General features: G+C 36.9%; 1 protein-coding gene across 2 annotated transcripts in view; it reads left to right on the top strand.

The window, feature by feature from the left end:
* Positions 1-20,606, top strand: part of ADGRA1 (adhesion G protein-coupled receptor A1) — a 277,279-nt gene that overhangs the window by 85,575 nt on the left and 171,098 nt on the right. For both annotated transcript variants that reach the window (XM_055813568.1, XM_027788935.2), the window contains 2 exons: positions 10,291-10,362; positions 14,159-14,230. In XM_055813568.1, the coding sequence (XP_055669543.1) occupies positions 10,291-10,362; positions 14,159-14,230 (144 nt within the window). The remainder of the gene's footprint in view (positions 1-10,290; positions 10,363-14,158; positions 14,231-20,606) is intronic.

Raw genomic sequence — 20,606 nt, 5'->3', positions numbered from 1 at the left:
TGTGCATCCCTTCCTGTTTTCTCCATTTTATGGTATACTTTCAGGGTTTGAAGACCTGTGGGCATTCCTGTGTTCCTGTGGCCCCCGCTACTACTGTGTATTATTATGGCTGGTTGATTTTTGCTGTTTTTCTTTTTTTAATAATCTTTGTATATTCTAGAGCTGAATAACTGAGACATTTATATAAAATAAAAGATTAAAACCCTGTAATTTTGTCTGAAACACTAGGAAAAAACCAACACAGAATGGAAATAATTGAAAAAGAAGATTTTAAGTGAGACCCACAGGGACAAGTTGTAAAGTATATGCCAAAATCTTAATATTTATAATAGGAGAGGTTTTGGCTTGAAATTAGTATCAGTCTGGCACTTCTGAGGTAGAAGGAATAGAATTTGTTAGTTTGTTTACAATAATTTTTACTTGAAAATCTCACAACATATATATTGTATGGCATAAAAAGTACATGGTGATGAGTTTAAAGAATGTGTAGAAATTGTACATTCATATAGATCCTCTGGGCTCCTTACTTTTCAGCCTTCTGGTTTGCTCCATCATTCATCCGTATTTCATATGAAATTTTAGCAAGAAGTATTTTAAAATTTCTGGCAAATACCCTTGGGAACAGTATAAATATAAAAACTGTGCAGTGCAAATACTTAAGGAAATTTTTCAGAGCAGTTGAAGACAATACTTGTTAACCCTGATTTCTGCAGGAGAAGACAGTTCTGCCTGCCTTCTTATTGGCACATGCGGTTGTTTTTTAAATTACTTACATTTGTCTAAGTTATTACCAAAACCCCAGTTTATATAAAACAGAGGCTTCTGGGGAAGGATTCCCAGACCAGTCTTTCAGAAAAATTTAATTCCTCTGAGATAAACTGCTTATAGACAGTTCTCTCCTGTTATCCTTAAACCACTTCTTACTGACAGTTTAAATTGGCAGGTTTTTATGTAATTAATGTTCCCTCCAACATTGGATGAATTAAATGTTCAAATGGTCTCTGTTTTTAATCCCACCCCCGCCCCAGAAAAGGTTTCCTAATCTAGGCAATGCTGGAATGTATCCAGGCATTGCGGTATTCCCGGGGAAATAGGCAGAATGGCTCTTGAGTGTGCGTGTTCCTGGAGATGGGTGAAGGTTATGGCAGTCTTGTTCTGTCCATCTCCCATCACAAGCTAAACGATGACTGTAGGTCCCTCGGGATGCAGTATATAATCAGTGACTATGTTCTTTGTGATATTGTTAATTAAGATTCTTTTTTTAATGAAATTGCATAGAAATACTAAGCAGGCAGAAAGGTGGAGTCCCTCCTTGACATTTTATAATTGAATCACCTTGGTTTTAGAAGTGTTCTACTTCTGTCTTACGAAAACACTACAATAAAATAAACATTATATGAAAGATGATTCATATTTTATTGATATACACTGCATAGTAAACTATTATTTTGGCTCAAAACTACTCTAAGCTAATCTGTAAGCCATCTGCAGGTACTTCTCTTTTGCTTACAGCTCAGGATGGAATTCTTTCTTCTTTTCTATTGGGTGTTTTGAGCCATGGGAGAAAGTATTTCTCTGAAATTTAAATTTAAATTCAATTAAGAATTGCTTGTATTTTTCCAAGTCAATATTGTTTAGTAACAGAAAAAGAATCAAACGTTTCCTTTTAAAAAAAACAAAGCTACTGAAAAGTACATGATACAATGGTTTATATGTTTTATGTTTTTTATAGCTAAAACCCCATACTTTCATTACCCTGGTACTCTGGTAATCTCCCTATTTTATTATGGAAAAATAATTCAGATGCACTTCTGAAAATACTGGTTCAATTTCCATTATTTCATTTTCAAAATTGTAATTATGCTGTTAAACTGGTGGGCCAGAGTTTGAAATTTGACCTAAGAATATTGGACACAACGTTTCTGGAAATCTGTAACAGGCAAATAACTTCAGTCTTAGAATGTGGAATAACAATTTCTACACTCAAGTTTAAACCTTTCTCAGTAGAAAGTGCTTTTTTTTCACTTTCTAAGTGTCTGTCTTACATTTTGTTTTGCCTGTGTACTGCATATAAAAAAATAATAATAAAAAAGTTGAGGATACTTTTTTCCTTACTTTTCCACTTTGTTTGCAAACAGTTTTCTCACAGGTTGGAATTCAGCTCAGAACTGATTCTTCTTCTTCTTCTTCTTTTTCCCCCAATGGTTAGTCTTTTTTTTTCAAAAGGAGTGGAAAACGTGTCAAGCAACCTAACCCATGCTGAACTGCCTTCTAGGCATGAACACACGCAGAAGTCCCAATGGGTGTAGAAATTAAGGAAGCCTCTGGCTCTTTTCAGCCACCAAAAGTTTCTGTGCTCGTCATGTCTCTACATAGTCATGGATAGACACAAGCTCCGCTATCGTAACCAACATAACGCCAAATCTATCACTGCATACCAGGGCACGGTTGCCAACACTCATGGAGGTATTTTCTGCTGGCCCTGCGGAGCTGCCTGCAAAGCTGTGGGCATGGAAATACACTGTATGTCCTTCCCTCGGCATTTATTGCTTTGGACGTTTCAGTCTTGTTTTAGCCCCATGGAACTGGTCCACGGGTCTCCTGCTGGGCAGCACAGCAACTCTGTCTTGACTCCCCAGGTTTTCACGGCCAAGCATGTGCTTTTGCACCTACACAGCCAAGAACTTTCAGACCTAATGTGACCCTACCATATATCTCTGTATTTGTGCAATTTCCCAGGAAAAGAAAACATATATAGGAACTGTTGTGTATGTTTGGAATTTGAATATTTTGCTGAGTTTTTTTCTTCTTGAAAACAGGCCAAAGAAAAAGAATCTGGAAAGCACAGGTGATTTTGCTTTGTTAGAAAATGCATTTAATTTTGAGCTATAAATAACAAAATTCTAAAGTAAAATCAGGTGCCAAACGTCTTTACGTCCTCATCCCAGATTCTGATTTTTGAAACTATATTTAGAGTGCAACTAGAGTTTATACCACCTAAATTAATCTTTTTAACTGTTATTTTCTAATATATATATGTAGAAAAATGTATTAACCAAAAATCTGCAGCAGAAGCCTGTCCTGCTTTACCCAGCTTTTTACTCCCTTTTCCTTATTTGACATAATGCTCCGTCAATTAAAATACTCTGCGCCTTATATTCTTGATCTATGATTATTCCCATTAAAATGAAATACACTGTAACATTCTGTGAGATACTGTGAGCAAGCAAACTGCCGTAAAGCCTGTATCTGTTTTGTTTCAGCTGCCATTATTGGCACTTTGTTTAACATTTTTAGGCATGTTCCTAAACAATGAATAATTGCCAAATTACCACAGCACATTTGACATGAATGAGTCATCATCCTTAAATTAAAAACAAAAATGTGATGACCTTTCTGTTGTTCTAGATCTCATTATTGCCATCAAGTGACTGGTTTGAAACTTTTGATCATTCATTAGTACCTTGAACAGGCAGCAGTTACTTTTTTTTTGTCTGGTCCTTACAGTCTATTGTTTTAAGTAATCCAACAAGTAATGCCTTTGATTAAAAAAGAATAATAAAGGAAAATGCATAATCCACATGCACCAACTTGTTAAACAAACAAAAGTTCTGTAGTCTCTGTGTCTGCAAAGGCAGACGATATTGGACAATTAGCGTTCATGTTTATGTGCACATTTACATTGATCATCTTGTGGGAATCATCTAAAAAAAAGATTTATCCTTATACATTGAAACTTAACTGCAACACAACTCTCACTCTTCTGATTCTGGAAAGTAGATTAAATATCCACTCTCATCATAAAACCCGAGTTCTGCAATTTCATGGGAGAGCTTCAGTTACTGGTGGTGATACCAGAGAATGGGTATCACTTAACTTGCCTGTTTCTCAGTCTACAGTGTATGACTGACAATGTGTTCACTAACAAGGGAGATGAAAATAAGTTTTGATAATATCCAGGTCCGCAAAGTATAATAAGGAGGCGCTGGCTCCTAATAGGTATGGTACAGATGGGTACATTTGAAAAGTCTTCGAACAGATTTTACCAATATCATCTTCATTCTTTGTTCATGTATCCAGGACTGCTAACCCTGATGTGTGACCGCAGGATAGGTGCCAAATGTTGTCTTTCATCATTGGTTATGCCTCTTCCCTACCGCCGTGATCATAATGATGTTTTAAAAGTGAATCTTCTTCAAGGGTCCTGAGTCTGCATTCATTTCTTGGGCAAAGGTGCCATTTATTTTAGCTGCAATATTTTTCATAGGAAAGAAGTGGAAGATGTGACCTTATTTTTTTTTTTTTCTGTTGTTGTTTCATAGTAATATGCAAAATATGGAAAGTCAGTCATATTTCACTGGTATTTGGCATCTGCTCAACAACTGATTGCTTTTCTCAGAGCTTTTTTGGAAACTTTGCAGCACCATAATGACAGCTTTCTAAACACAGATGTCCTCTTGGTATAACCTATAATTTTTTATGGAAGATGTATTGATGTCAGGAATTTGAACAAAGTACTGGAATTAGTTGAACATTCTTGTTATGAATATGTATTCAAAATATCTACAGTACATATAGTGTAAGTTGAGGGAAGAATATGTAGTGTCTGATGGTATAGATGGTGGTACAAAATGCCCAAAGTGTCAGAATGTAGTCCTAAGATAAACTGATTCTTTTGTTACCAGATTGTATGTATTTTAGCGATTTTCCCCACTATGTTTTACACTAAGTAAGTGCATACTGTGAACCCGAGGCATCAAGAATCTCAAGAACACATTTAGATAATCACGGATTTGGCCACGAAAGATGTCTAATAGCTGAGAGGTCTAGAGTAACTATTAAATGTTCTTATAAAGTCCCATTAGTAGCCGCTTCCTCTTGTTTCATTTACCACTCAGCTAATCCATGAGGAAGTGAATATTTCAAACATGTATTTTCCCTCCTTAAGTCATCTGTTTTTGTTAAGGTAACTTCTCTTACATGTCTTTAGTAAGTAAAAGTCAGTTCACAGATCAATGTGTAAGATTATAAACTCGCAGCAGCTTGTGATGCTTAGAAATCCTCAAGTGTTTTCACCTGTGGGACTATTATTTGCATATACATACAAATTATCTACATACATGTAGGAGGACAGTGCTTAATGGTTATTATATGTAATTTATGCAAGTTCAGACTTAAAAGGAAACTCTCCTCTGTTAACTTGCTGTAACTTTGAGATTGGGTTTTAATGCTAACATGGTCCATTCTATATTATTCTTTTATCTGTGCAGGTCTAGTTAAGATCAGCGTGCCATGCAGCAAGTCTATCTAGCAACTGTAATAAAATTAGGGGAAAAGAATTCAAATAAGTATTGCAGAATTTTGGTGTTGTGCAGCTGTGCAGCCCTGATATAAGTACTGCAGTTATTATGGCTACAGCTAACTTAGTGTAACTTCCATCTATCTATGCTTGTACAAGGCACTTGGTTTTGATTTATTTTCAGGTCACACCACGAGATACATACACCCACACCACTAATGACACGTCATTCAGATTCAGAATAGATACTTTAAAGTTAGAATGCTGCATCAGAAAGGATGCAAAACCATAACTGTCAGTTAGAAAATGCTTTCTTTTTGGACTTTAACTGGGTCATGCTGTGGTCGTTCAATATTATGATACTGGGGTTCTTTCCCTTTCCTCTGACTTTTGGTTAATGTTAAAGTCACTTGCATGGCATGTACGCATGTGTGCATGTGTGTGGCCCAGGCTCCGCTGCTGTTTGGCATGCCTTGGTTCATGACCTTTTGCCAAACCTCAGCAGTAGCTCTTAGGGAAAAAATGTAAACATACAACCAAATTTACTCTGGTTGCTTTATTTAGCTCAGTGAAAGTTGATACTCATTCCTATAAGGCTTCAATATAATAAGCTCTTTGCTAAATTAGAAAATGGGAGAAGCTAATGTAATATTTTAATAAAAGTAGTTTTGTAAGAAATGCAAGTGGGAGGCAAGCAAATAGATTCTTCTACTGTAGAAGTAAAATTTGTAAGTGACTAACAGTTGTGATAATTTTATTTATTAATTTTAATCTTCATTTTAGTCTTCAAAGATGACAAGGAAAAAACCACCTATTTTCTTAGGCCAGAAGTGTATGGAAACATTATGGAATAATATTAATTACTAAGAAAGTGCTAGGATTGTCAGCAGTATAATCATCTACACTTTTCTGAGAATATCCTTACTAAAATGACCTACCTAATTTAAGCATCATTTCCACAATAAGGAGACTAGATGCCTTGTTTGGAGACAGTGCAAGTGATGGACACTTTTCCTTCAAATGGTGTTCCTTCTACTGACGTTAAACTGGCCTTTTTTTCTTCCTGTAGATGATAGTTTAGGATTATGTTGATTTTTCCTATGTGGTTACGTTATGGGGAAACAGAGCAGAGTTTCCATAAACTAGGACATAGCGTATTTCAGTAAATGGAAGACCTTTTGTCTACTTGGTTATTTTGACTGGCACTAAAACTCACCTGCCAACAGTTTGCCACTCATACTGACTCTCTTATATTTGTTGTGAGCTGTTAACACTTGGGTATAAGAGATGATCACTTCCCCTAATTACAAGTAACAGAACATTTAGATGAGTTGCCAGTTAACGTAGAATGTGTGTAATTGATACAAGGATAAATGATTAAAACTGTCAGTTTCCCTTGCCTGAAATGTGGATATTTGCTCTGAACTATGCCTCTTAAGTGGTTTTCAGATGTGTCCCAGTGTAAAGCCTGAGATAAATCAGCAGACATCCAAAGGATTTGTAGTATTGGGTTGAGGGGGGGAGATTGTTTGGTTTTGTTTGTTTGCCTTGTAAGTTTTAAGTATACAGAAGTTCACGTGCAAAGGACAGTGTCCTTTCAGTCTTCTGCCTGGGACTCACTTCTGCAGGTTAAAAGAAATCCTTTAACCAGAGTACTTACATATGTAACACTATGTAACAATATACATCAATATGTAACAATATATAACATTATGTAACAATATATAACAATACTTAAAAAACATGTAACGGTATGTAACAATACATAACAATATGTAACAATCAATATGTAATAATATGTAACAACAAACAAGAGGCTCTATAGTCCATTCATGAGGATACTGTGTGTAGTGCTGTCTAGGGAAGGCTAAGCCCTGATATTTGGTGTGAACAGAAGCAGAGCAGACCAAGCTGTTTAGTACTGAATATCTGAAGGTTAAAAATGAGGTTTTGGGTCACCCACACAGCAAAAATCCTAAGCCACCAAAGGAAAATACAGTCATGTAGATTAACTTTTGCAAACACTGTTTTATCTTTGCAAGTTGATGGGACTCTGAAGAAGACACTGCAGAAGTTTTGTGTAAAGAGTTTTATTTATGAGAAGGTGTGAAAAATTCAGAGTTAAAGAAATCATCGCAACTTCTTGAGCAGATATAGGCAGAGGAAAGATGAATCTAGTACCTGCTGCTGGTACCAGGGAACTAAGACAAAGGTGTTTGACCACAAAGTTTAAGAAGAACCCAAAGCTTATTCCAGTTCTTAGAGAGTGTTTTCATTCTAACATCATCCTCTGTATTTAATTTGTGATGACTATTGTCGCTTTCATCCAAATCCAGGGGACGAGAAGGGGACAAAACAAGGAAGAAAACCGTCTTGCATGCATTAGGGAATAGGGAGACGGGCAGAATACCTGCAGGAGGATGGCTGTATCCCCTAATTCCTCTCTGTTGTCCATGAGGTGGTTGTGTGCTTTGCCAAGTCAGAATTGGCGCAAGCACCAGCCTTGATGTCTGTGTTTCTGCAATTGTTTTGCTTGTGTGATTTTCATGAGAAAGGAAAGAGCTTAGCCCTATGCCTAAAATTAATCATGGACTGTGTAGCTTGCTTATGAATGCTCAAATCACCATCAGGATCCTTGCCCAAGCTCTGCCCCTTTCTGTCTCCTGAACTGACACTTTCCTTTTTTTCTCCGCCCCAGTGTGCCACCTTTTCTCCCCTTGCCTCTGGCTCATGTTGTTGCTTTCTTGAAACTAGGGAATTGCATGGGCTCTGACTCTTTCCCAGGCATTACAGGCATACTTACCTCTGTACTGCACAGTAGCAGGGAAGAGGAAGCACTTCTGGGTTTTATGCTTTTTACTGGATTAGGAACAAGTGAGGGACTGCCATTGTGGCTCCGGCAAATAGGAATGACCATGCCTGAGGTATCTATATATGCATACAGTCATGCGTCACTGTTTAAACGTTGTATCAGTACTGGACAACTGGAATAGTTGGCCCATTTTTAATATGTTCTTGTAATATCCTTTGCATTTGTGTTGGACTGAGATTAGCATATTTTATTGAATTTATTTGCATAATGAACAGATAATAGTTTATTAGTGAAAAAAGCAACTGAAAAAAACTAAGATAAAAACAGCAAGATAAAAACAGCAAGAAACTACACCACTGATTTTCAGATATGCATGGCCACAAATTTTCTAAAATTTCATAGCTTTATGAATGCTTGTAACCAGTTAAGTTAATCACAGGTACACTTAATAAGTAAACCTATATGCTTTGCAATGCTTACATTTTAAAAAGACTCAAAGTGTAGCCTATTGTTTGGTTTCAATTTTCCTGCCTTTTTCTGGTCCTTTGCTTTTTTTGATAATGTCATAAGATGAGGTGCAACATGTCATGATGAAAGTGCTATGTAGAGCCAGCTGGAACAAAGAAAAAATGAGAATCTGAAGTTATTGGACAGAGGACATTGCCATATATAATACCTGTGTATTATACCTTGCTGATTATGCAGCATAAACTTTGAGCTGACTAGACTTAAACAAATGCTAAGTGATTATCTTGAATCTTGTTTACACTTAGGATTTTACAACTTTATCAACAGAATATCTATATGTTATAAACTGAGCTGGTATTCCAGGTTGTTTTTTTCCTATCAAAATTGTGGTCTTGCTCTGCTGTGCATTTAATAGCTCCGCATGTCTTTTATGTAACACAAAATATCTTGTACATAAGTAATCAGAATATCTTATCACCTTCTTAAGGACTCTTAGTGTTGCATATTGCAAGTTGAAAACTGAACTTGACTGTTAAGAGTCTGACTGAGATCTTTGTTAGGGACAGGTCACTCATCAGCACCAGCACTAAAATGAAATGGGTGGGTGTGACAAAAGTGCATTCAAAATATCTGCAGATATGAGTACCAAATAGAGACATATTTATGATTTGGACTTTGAAATTAAAATATATCCTATTTGGGATGAAATCTTGCCCTATTGAGGGCAACCACAGCTAGCGGAACCAAGATTTCATCTTGTGTGCATTTTATTTGCAATAAAATAAAAATTCATAAATAAGATGACTCATGTGGCTGTTGATACATCCATACTTTGGCAGAGTCAAGCAGTGTATGTGCAGTAATATCCTGGAAGTGGCCAGTCTGAGTGAGAAACAATGCTGGTATTACTGTGCAACAATAGTTTCCTATGAATTGCAAATTGTCAGAAGATGAACACTGACTCTACATGAATTTACCACATTTATCTCCTAGGCCTGCTTATCTAATTGCACTGAAGGCATTTCCTCAGGGTTCACATCACAAGAGTCTTGAGACAATTCAGTAGTAAATCTCTGTGGGGACTGAGCTGAAAGCAATGTCATGGCCCCAAGCACTGTGCCAAGAGCAGATGAGATTACTAATGCCAGTGAAATATTCTTTATCTGTGCAACAGCCAATCCTCTGGATTGTCACCAAGTGCAAAATGAAGCACCTATCTGCCAAATATGAGAAATTGCTTGTATTTCAGGACAGAAACCTGACCTGTTTATGTCTCACATGCCAGCTGCTTTGCCTACATTAGGTGGAAATGAGAAATTTATTAAGTGTAAAGTGCACAGTGCAATGAATAAGCAAACTAAAAGGCTCTTGCTTTGCTGACTGATTATTTTGTTCACTCATTGATTAAAATATTTTTCCTGGGGCAAGAATGGCTGATAAGCTTGTTTTGAAAAGTATAAATAGGAGAAGAATTAAAACAAGCGGGATTTTTTTTCTAACATCTAATCTTAACCATCTTTCTTAGAAAAATATGTTTTTATAAACTGCAAATGACAATGTTTTTGATGTTACTATTTAAAAGAAATTCATTATTGGTTTTAGCTAAGACAGATAAAGGTTAGAATTTCATTACATTTTGTACTCCTTGTGTATAACAGTAGTACAGTAGGTAAAGTCAAAATTAATTGCTCTTCCTATTATGTCTCTCTAGAGATCTGAAGAATAATTTGATCAGCACAATTGAGCCAGGGGCCTTCCATGGACTTTCAGAACTGAAGCGGCTGTAAGTATTAATTCCATTTGAATTATTCTGAAAATTGTGTTTGTATTGACATTTTTGTCCTTGGGCAATGCAAATATGCCACCAAGCAATAAGCACATAAGGATACCAGCTGTAAAATAGAAAATCTCACACAGTGCTTCTTAAATTTACTGTGCATTTTTCTTCTTCTTCCCCTTTCTTTTTCTTCCATTTCCCCCTTCCTTACCTTTTCCCATTTAAAATTATGTTTGCCTCCCAATAAATATCCTAAGGTGTCCATCTACAAAGTTAAAACCCATACCTAATTAATGACTTAGCAGACAACATAGCACTACAGACATTAATTAAAAATAAAACCAAGTGGTTTAAATATGTGTAAATAATGTTTTGTGCTAGGCTAATTTTTTTCATTATGTAAGGTCTAGTTTACTTTTATCACAGACCAGATCTATAAAAATTTTTTTAGAAAGGAAATTTTGTCATGCTTTAGATTTTGTCTACCATTTTCATACCTCTCACATTGAATCTGCTTGATATTTTTTATTTTTAGCATCGTTTTCTAAGGAAACAAGATTTATGCATTATGTTCCCTGTCCATCATCCTTGCATTCCTCTCTTTGAAAACGTTCTCATATACTTTTGAAAGCACTGGCTGATTTTTAAACTGCATTTATAGAGGGTAAAAATATCTAAGTTAGTAAGATCGTACAAGTGGACCTTTTTGCTTTCAATTAAAAAGGACTGCCGACCCTCCTCAGTTCTACTCAGCCTAAAGGAAAAATGAGATGAACCTGGTTTTAGTTATAATTTTCCAAATGACAGCATCCAAATGTCTGTGTACTGGCTAACCAGGCCATCATCACATGCCTAGCCATCGTGTGTGCTGCCTTACGTGTGATGAGAAAACCTGTGAGAAAACAGGGATTATGGGAAGATTTAGATGAGAAGGAATGTAAATCCACGGAAAAAGAAGTTTACAAATCCTTCTGCGTTTTTGCTCTGAAGGTTCAATTCCCTAACTGCTATGTACATGGAACACTGCACAACCTAAGTAAAAGATTGCCATCTCTGATCACACAGGTAGCAGTATTTTTTAACACCGGCCACTAAGTTTTAGCACATTTGGGTAGAAAGCCAATGACATAATAATAATGAAGTTGGAGTGGCATATACATTTTTAATACAAAGAAAAATATTTGGTTGAAACTTTCTTGCTCGCTCTGTGTACAGGGGTAGCAATACAATGAAATGATCGAAAAGAGTGCTAATTGTTGCTGTGGCTGCATACTCTAATAACACAACCCTGACCTCTTGTGGGAAAAGCAAGAAACCTGTGCAAGTCATGGGCTGCACATCTGAAGACTGCACAGGTGGAGCCTTAGGTCAGCCAGGAGGGACAAGCCAAGGACCAGGAAGTCATTAGGCATTGGGGAAAGTGAGAAGAAAAATTCGTCTGCAAACTAGGAGTGGCAATGTTGAGACTTATCATGCTAGATCTCAAAGAAACCCTTGTTTCTGATATGAACAAGCAACGCTGGGAGCAATCTAGAGACAGGGAATTGATTATTTGCTAGACTGCCACGTGTTTGGTTTCATAGTAAGCAAGAAAATCTCTGCAGTCCTTCGCTGTGCAACTGTGTAGCAAGCATCTGAGCAAGAGGAATAAATAGTGCAAACTCCTGTTGGATGCTGAATACAGTAATTACTTTAAGACTGTACTTTTCATTCATATCTTATTTCATATGTAAAATATAAATGATGCTGTGAAAAGCAGAAGCTGATGTCATATAAGCAACTGCAAGAGATATGGCTATGGCAAGTCACAGACTGCAGGCTGTCAACATCAGAATGTTTTCTTTGAATGATTTGGAGAACTGTTATAATTTGTATTTGAATGACAAACTGAATTATTTCAGGAGATTACTCAAAAAGGTACACACAAAATTGATGAAAATTGAAAATTTATGAAGCACTAAAATTATGGCACTTGACTGTTCAGCAAAGGAGAGTTTTGTTTTTTCTAACATCAATTTTACGAGTCAGTATTAGTAAGTTAAATATCTTACTCCTGAGAAGGGACACCAGATTTGTACGTTATGAATTGAATTATGCCTAATATAACATGTGTTAGTCTGGAGGAATGTGCAGCAAGCTGTCTTTTCTTTTTGCTAAAGTTTTTTTAGAAAACATGTTTTGCAATACAGAGATTTCAGTCACTGCCATATATCTTACTGTGAAAATAACACTCATTGAAGTAAATGTTGAGAAAAGGGTATGTAGCCTTTCATTTTGTTAAAAATATCATTTTACTGTGTGCCACACTTAAGAGAAATATGCACTTGTTTTGATTAGTTTAGCTGAAATTTACTTTTGCTACCGAAATTATGCCCCACGTAGTGATGCATTTCTGCCATACGTGTTCAGACATTGCTTAGGCAGAAGCAAAGTCTTACCCAACCAAGAATTCTGGGGACATTCTTGTTTAGTGTTTACCTCTCCTAACAGAAAGATGTATAGATACCTATAGGTATGTATGTTTTAAACTTGCATTTTTAGATTTTCTGTGTAGCTTTCATTAGGAGAACTTGCAGAATAATGCTAATATGCATTTATTGCACTATGTTGTCATCTACACTATTTTCTCGGCTGTTGCCTGCTTAATATCCCTGACAAGTATTTAAGAAATATTTTCATTCTAATGTGATGTTTCATCATTTAGTTAATAATTTTTTCTTTGTCTGATAGAAGAAGACTTTGTAGTAAATTCTAAAGAAACTGCCTTTGTGTTCTAGCTAATTGGATATGTCTCCATAAAGCAGCAACCGGATTTGTCAAGCTACAGCCTTTATTCTCCCATTTGATTACTTCAGTGTTCTCATGTAGCCATAGAAAAATAGAGAACCTGCACAATGTAACAAAGGAGTTGGAAGACTACCACTGGTTATAAAACAGAAATATATTCAGATAAATTTTAACATTTTAATGGATTTATAATCACCTAAATCCTTACATTACTGCAATTACTTAAAAAAATCATACTTGATAAGAAGGAAAATTTGAGTCAAGGTTGAAAACCAAATATGTAAAAATTAAATATTACTTCAGAATGCACTGCGGGGCAGTTTTCATGTTGTTATCACATCATAATTGTTCATGCCTATTTTTGTCTCCTTCCTGTAAGCATCCTATACATTTCCTATACATTGTATTGTATGTATGACTTAAGCAGAAAACAACCATTCACCTTTGTGCAGACATAGTTACAGAACGTAATGCTTTGTACTATTTGTGGCCTGAGACAGCCACACTATTGCTCTTAAAAGATATTGCCAAGTGCTTATCAATACTGACTTTCTTACTAGCTCAAAAATTAATTGCCCTCTGGTTTCTTTAATTTCTTCAGCAAGAAAGGATGCTGTCCATGAGATGAGACATTAGTAGACAGTAAAAATATGTCAATTTTGGCTGAATATTGTGTGCAAAAAAATGGATGTTATTTTTCATAAGTAGACAAACATGTGCTAGTAACTTTGATAAAGAAAATTCTTTGCATTGGAAATAATTTTTGGGGTTTATTTGCTACATATAAAAATCATATTTTAATGCAATTTGCGTACTTTGCAGTATGGTATGTTGAGTTGTGGAGTATTGCTCAATAGTGTTAATATAAAAGTTGTTAAATCTATTTAATTCAGCTACATTACATTATGGAAAAAGATCTTATTTCTCATTTGTCTCTAATTCCTTAAGCGTTAAAAATGAGGCTGTGTATGAATAAGACAGACCTAATGTTTCACGTTTTTTTGGTTTCTTTCAGGGATCTTTCAAATAACAGGATTGGTTGCTTAACACCAGAAATGTTTGTTGGACTTAACAGTCTTCACAAACTGTGAGTATAATACCACTCCTGTTTTAAATAGGAGAAATCCAAACTGTCACATATCTTACCTGAGAACAGTTGGTTGTAAGAAAATTATAGTTTTTGTAGTAAAAAAAATACCCTCTCCTGAGCCTTTGAATGTAGTGACTTGATATTTTAAAGAATCATAGAATTGGTTAGGTTTGAAAAGATCTTTAAAGTCATCAAGTCCAGCCATTAATCCAGGACTGCCAAGTCCATCACTACACCATGTCCCTAAGCTCCACATCTACGTGTTCTTTAAACACTCCCAGGGGTGGCGATTCCACCGTGTCCTTGGGCAGCCTGTTCCAATGCTTGACCACCCTTTCGGTGAAGAAATTTTTCCTAATACCCAATCTAAACCTCCCCTGGTGCAACTTGAGTCCGTTTCCTCCTTCTTGTCCTGTCACTTGTTATCTGGGAGAAGAGACCGACCTCCCCCCCCTGCCTGCAGCCCCTGTCAGGCAGCTGTAGAGAGCGATAAGGTCCCCCCTGAGCTGCCTTTTCTCCACATTAAACAAGCCCAGATCCCTCCACCTGCTCCTTATAAGACTCATGCTCCAGACCCTTCACCAGCTCCATTGTCCGTCTCTGGACACCCTCCAGCACCTCAATGCCCCTCCTGCAGTGAGGGCCCAATACTGAACACAGGATTTGAGGTACGGCCCCACCAGCACCGAGTACAGGGGCACCATCACTGCCCTAGTGCTGCTGGCCACGCTCTTTCTGATACAGGCCAGGATGCTGTTGGCCTTCTTGGCCACCTGGTCATGGTGCTGGCTCATGTTCAGTTTGCTTGTCAGCCAGTGCCCCCATGTCCTTTTCTGCCCAGCAGCTTCCCAGCCACCCTTCCCCGAGCCTGTAGCACCGCGTGGGGTTGTTGTGGCCCAAGTGCGGGACCTGGCAGTTCTCCTTGAACCTCATATAACAGGTCTCAGTCCGTTGCTCCAGCCTGTCCAGATCCCTCTGCAGAGCCTTCCTACCCTCCAGCAGATCAACACTCCTGCCCAACTTGGTGTCATCTGCAAACTTACTGAGGGTGCACTCAATCCCTTCATCCAGATTGTCGATAAAGATACTAAACAGAACCGGCCCCAACACTGAGCCCTGGGGGACACCACTTGTGACCAGTCATCAGCTGGATGTTCCATTTACTACCACTCTTTGGGCCTGGCCATGCAGCCAGCTTTTTACCTAGTGTAGGGTATTACCTGCCCAAGCCAGAAGTAGCCAGTTTAAGGTGGTGTTTCTATTTGTAATTAACACTTTTATTTCTTGCATCTAGTCTTTTTGTGCATCTCAAGTAAATGTTTACATTTCCCTTAAGATGGGGCTAACTTTCATTTCCAAATGGGTGTAGATCCAGGACTTTCTGTATCGTTTTCTGTCTGATGCCCTGGTTTATAACAGAAATTTGAATTAGACCTTTCTTAAATATAATTCTCAAGTGACATTCTTTTTACGCTTTTTCACTTTGAATAATATTACTTAATGAAATTACCAAACCTCTCATCTTCAAGAATGTTCACTTCCTCTTGTATGATAGTTCTCTTCATATCGACCAGTCCCTTTTTTTTTGTTGCCAGGTTTCCTTTCCACATGCTTACATTTCTGAGCCAGAGTCGTTAGTGAAAGCACTAAATACAATCAGTCACCAGACTGTTTCTGCAGAACAGCAGTGATGTCTCACTCCGCTCCCTTCTATCCTTCCATTATCTTACAGTGTCTTACAATAAATGCACTTAATGCCAAGTTCTTTGTGCTTTTATGGGTGTTATGTCCATGTGTCAGTGGAAGGAATGATGATTCTGGTAACCTGTTGGTCTGGCCTCGTGTTTGATGCACTAAGTGAGTTTTGAAAGAAAGAAAGAAATGTTGGCAAATCAGAAATATGCATCTGTTGACAATGTATCATGTAGTCAGATAAAAAGATGACTAATTCTCTAGACAAGGGAAATGATTTTTTGGGTTTTGTATACATCTAACATGATACTATATAAGCAGGAGAAAACAATTAACTACTAGTGTTTTCATGTGAGTGGAATTATCTTAGAAGGCCTCTAGTTGCCCAGGTCTTTTCTGGGTTTTAACTAGTTCTGCAGAGCAGTAGTTGTACAAGATGGTCTTGGGAAAGGTTGTTTCCAGAATTTAGTATATGCTTCTCCCATAAATGCCTATAATTAAAATGACCAACCTTGCTGAACAGAATAGAAATCAGTAGTAATGGAATATATTTTGGCTATATATAATATCTACTCTTTTTTCACTTTTTCGAATATATTAGTATTGTTAAAGTGTCTTTTGCACCTTGTTCTAGTATACTTTCCAAACATAATTTTTGGTAATTCTCATTGTCCTATGCTTTCTGTCTTTTTGCTAACCTTTTCCTGTTTCTTATAGTCTCTCTACTTCTTTGATCTTTTTAAAACTTGAATTCTTTTTTCGAGGTTTGAGATTTGGCTATTGATCCATTTAGTCTATCTTCCATTTTTCTTATCTGGGGGTTAAATTACCTTTCTACCATTGACTCAACAAATGGGCCCATCCTGCCTTCCGGTTCATGTCCTTTAGTAGTTCTTCATTAGTTATTATTTTTATTTCAAAAGCATGTCCTTTGAAAATCAGAGGCATAGTAATAGATAAGTGTAATTCCCCTTTCATCTGAAGGAAATCAGTTCATGATTGCTATGTCAAAATTTATGACTTTCTCTTTTGTAGGGACAATCGTCCTTACCAAACCAAAGTCAAGAGTAGCATTGCTTTTGTTGGGTCAGTGATTATTTTGTGAAGAAATACAACCACAATCTCAATCAAGAGGAACTGTGCTCTGCCATTGATAGTATCATTTGATCCTCAGTCTCAGAAATTTCATATAATGACATAATGCTGATAGTAATTATTTGAGCTAGGATCTCATTTGCCTCTGGTGTAAGAACCGGTGATTGTTCATTGACTGCAAGCCAATGCCACCTGGTACTTTTCTAACACTATCTAACTTTTTTCCCCTTTGAAGTTCATGCACACTTCCTGGAATCAAACTTTTGGAACATTTTTAAAATATAATAAGTCACCTTTCTGTTGCTGCTGACACCTCTGAATTGTGTTTACTTGTCATTTCAGGGGTATGGGAAAGCTGTTCTTTGAAAAGGTTATGGAGAAGCATTTACTTAGTCTAACATGAGTGTATATAATTGTACCCAGGAAAAGATGACAGGTTCTTAAACATGGAACTGGTTTCAGAGCCATGAAGTGTGGTTTAGATTACTAAAGAAGCAGTATAAAAGATATATACCTATGTGCTGATTTATGCAGTTGTTGATTGTGGTAATTAGAGCTCTCCTGTGTTGGCAGAGATAAGTGCAGAAGGATCTTTGCAGGCTGTTGTCAAACCAGTAGGGAGAGCCATGAGTCCACTGGAAGGAGCAAAGGACATAAATCTTTTCATGCATCGTCTGTGAAGTACAGAAATGAGATTTCCTTACCCTGTTTACAAGCAGAAATACCAGGCAAAACAAAGTAATACAGTGTGATTCACTCAGTCTTGCAAGTCTAATTCAGTTTGAAAATATGGAATCGGAGCTAAAAAAATCAGTTCTAGGCCCAAACTGACATGTGGCATTTAACCAAGTGATATGATGCATGTATCTAAACTGAGTAAGGTAAAGGTATGTTTAAATACCTCACCAGAATGAAGCATGAGAACTGCCTGAGCTTTCAGGGATAATACAAACACTCTTCAGAGGGCTTGATCATTTTGTGCAGTCTATTTTAGAACAGGACAGCCTACAGAATTCCTGAATTAAGAAAAAATGAATTAGTACGAATCACCTAGTATTGTTTTGAAAACACGCACACGTACAGAAGCCACAAAAAATTGTAAGCCTCTTGGTAATGTAGAAAAGACTTTTACCCTGACTGCATTCAGGTTGTATATTTGAATGATTAGAAATTGAATTTCAGGTTACTAATGAAATCTAAAATTTCACACAGCTCCTGAAATTACTGCAGCCAGTGAGTTGTGATTATGTTCCTTGAGACTGATCTAATTTTTACACCTTCTTGGATTTGATGATTTGTGCTCTGGAAAGTGATTCCAAAATGCTTTCACTTCATATGACAGATGTAGCTGACAGTGCCTCAGACAGTATAAGAGGAGATTTATTATGTCTTCTAAGAAACTAGCTTAACTTTTTTGGCTTATATATTACCCTTTGGCTGTGTTTATGCTGTGATGGGGTGTGCATATTCTAACTGGGAGTGACATAATTGAATGCAACAAATCTTCCAAACCTCCTTTGGCCCCTCAGTGGCCATGTTTCAGTGCTTTGTTCCAGAATTATGTATGCAAATATATTACTGCTAGGTAACGGAGCTGCCATTCAAATTAATTATATTTAATCTAAATATCAAGAGCTGTGGAATACTGGGATAATGCCACTGTACTGATATGCCAGATTTCATTTCCTTAGTCCCCTATAAGTCATCTCTTCAGGTTCTGAAATGTTGCAGCCTTAAATCTGTTTCAACAAGCAGGTACTGCTGGATCTTCCTTTTGGAAGTTCGAAACAGACCTTCCTCCTTCCTTCGAGTTGTTTGATTAAAGGATATCCGATTTATTCTTCATCCTGCCTCTGAATCATCATCAGCAGTTAGCTTTATGATAACATTATGCCATAAATTCTTCTGTGGCTTTCTTGCCGTCATTGAAGCAACTAATCACTTTGTATGGTGCCAGAAAATAAAGTACAAAACCAGTAACATAGTGAATCAAATAGACCCCACGTTAGCAACATCAAGAAAGCATGCACCATAACCTGCCCTCTCTGTATTTCTGTTGTCATTTTTGACAGTTTCAGTCTTTTTGCACAGATCAGTCTCTCACCCTTGCTTTCAGCTTCTTTTGATTTTTAATACTGCTTATGAGTGGAGCATTCTTCATATTAATATACTCCCGTTTCTACCGATATTTTGCCTCAAAATGGTCCTTTGAGATGCATAACTCCCTTTGACTGTTTTGTGGCATTTGTTATTTATATTAAAGCTTTTGGCAGAAGTGTTTTATTAATTTCTGTAAAAGCACAAGAGTCTTTGGTATATATAAAAAAGTGTAGGATGTTGTTCATAAGACCAAAATATTTTACCTCTGGTACAACAGAAAGCGCATGTTTCTGTTAATGGAGTAAGATAATGGCATAGTAAGTGCTATCAGCTTTGGAGTGCATTAATTTGTTATGTTTGAAATGTTTGCAAACTAGGTGATACAGATGTTTTTAGAACAAATGTCCTTTTAAATCAATCTAGAGTGGGTTTTAGGATATTTGAAATGGTGGAATTTCACAACACTATGCATTTGGAGATAATTTAATATATAACATAAATGATGTGAACTGACAGAACCAGACATTTTCAGGGTGCTGCAGAGATCTAGCTCAGAAATGCATGTGTTATTGGGGTGATTTGAGAGGATTCCTGGAAGTTTTGTTAGGGAACAAGCTATTCTCACTGTTGGAGATCCAGATATTGTAATTACGTGTTTCTTGGGCATAGAAATGTATTGCTGTATGACTTATACAGCCCTGTGAACATGTTCAATCCTAGTTTGCTAATTATTGTCGGTAATACAGAAACTTCAGACCAGGTCATTGCCAGAAGAATATGAAAGAATATGAAAATTGCCTTGCTGGCTTGGTGCTGACTTTTAAACTGTCAGGAGCTCAATTATTCCAGTACTTGGCAAAAGCACTGAAGAAAAGGGTTACATACTTCTCTGTCACAATAGAAAGAAACAAAAAATTTGTAAATGGAATATGAGTCAGGCATTTTCAGATTAACAGCTCTGGCTAGATACCTTGGTCGATTTGGTAGGACCTATGGAAAACGTAGATTCAGTAGACACAGAATCAGAATAGACACCATTGGCAGATGCGTAGCTACTGTACATCTGCTGAATCCTGCTACATCAGCTGTGGAAATTACTTAACAGTTTTTCCTTGTTTCCTAACATATTGACCAGACATAAAGCCTTCCTTTGGTTCACATGCAATTACCAAACTTTAGACTTGGTTTTATGTTTGTTCTGCTGTATGAAACCTAGCTACTATCTCAGGGAAAAGCTGGGATTTGTTTCAGATTGGAAAGGTTGTCATACTGCAGTGGGTTAAGGCAGAGAAAAGAAACCCCTGTATTTCTGCCTTCTGGCTGCCATCCATGCAAAGCTAGGCAGATTGCTTTCCCCATCCTTCAGTTCAGCATGATTGTCCTCTGTCGGTAAGTTTGTACTACTTTAACTGCTTTCATATTAGTAGAACTACTTCTGATTTACTTCAGTGTAAATGTCAGGGTTATTATCAGCTTCTGATTTAGT

Source organism: Falco peregrinus, chromosome 1 (genome assembly GCF_023634155.1).
Source record: "Falco peregrinus isolate bFalPer1 chromosome 1, bFalPer1.pri, whole genome shotgun sequence".
NCBI classification, from domain to species: domain Eukaryota; kingdom Metazoa; phylum Chordata; class Aves; order Falconiformes; family Falconidae; genus Falco; species Falco peregrinus.
The sequence above is the reverse complement of the archived record's forward strand: the minus strand, read 5'-3'. Positions and strand labels throughout refer to the sequence as shown.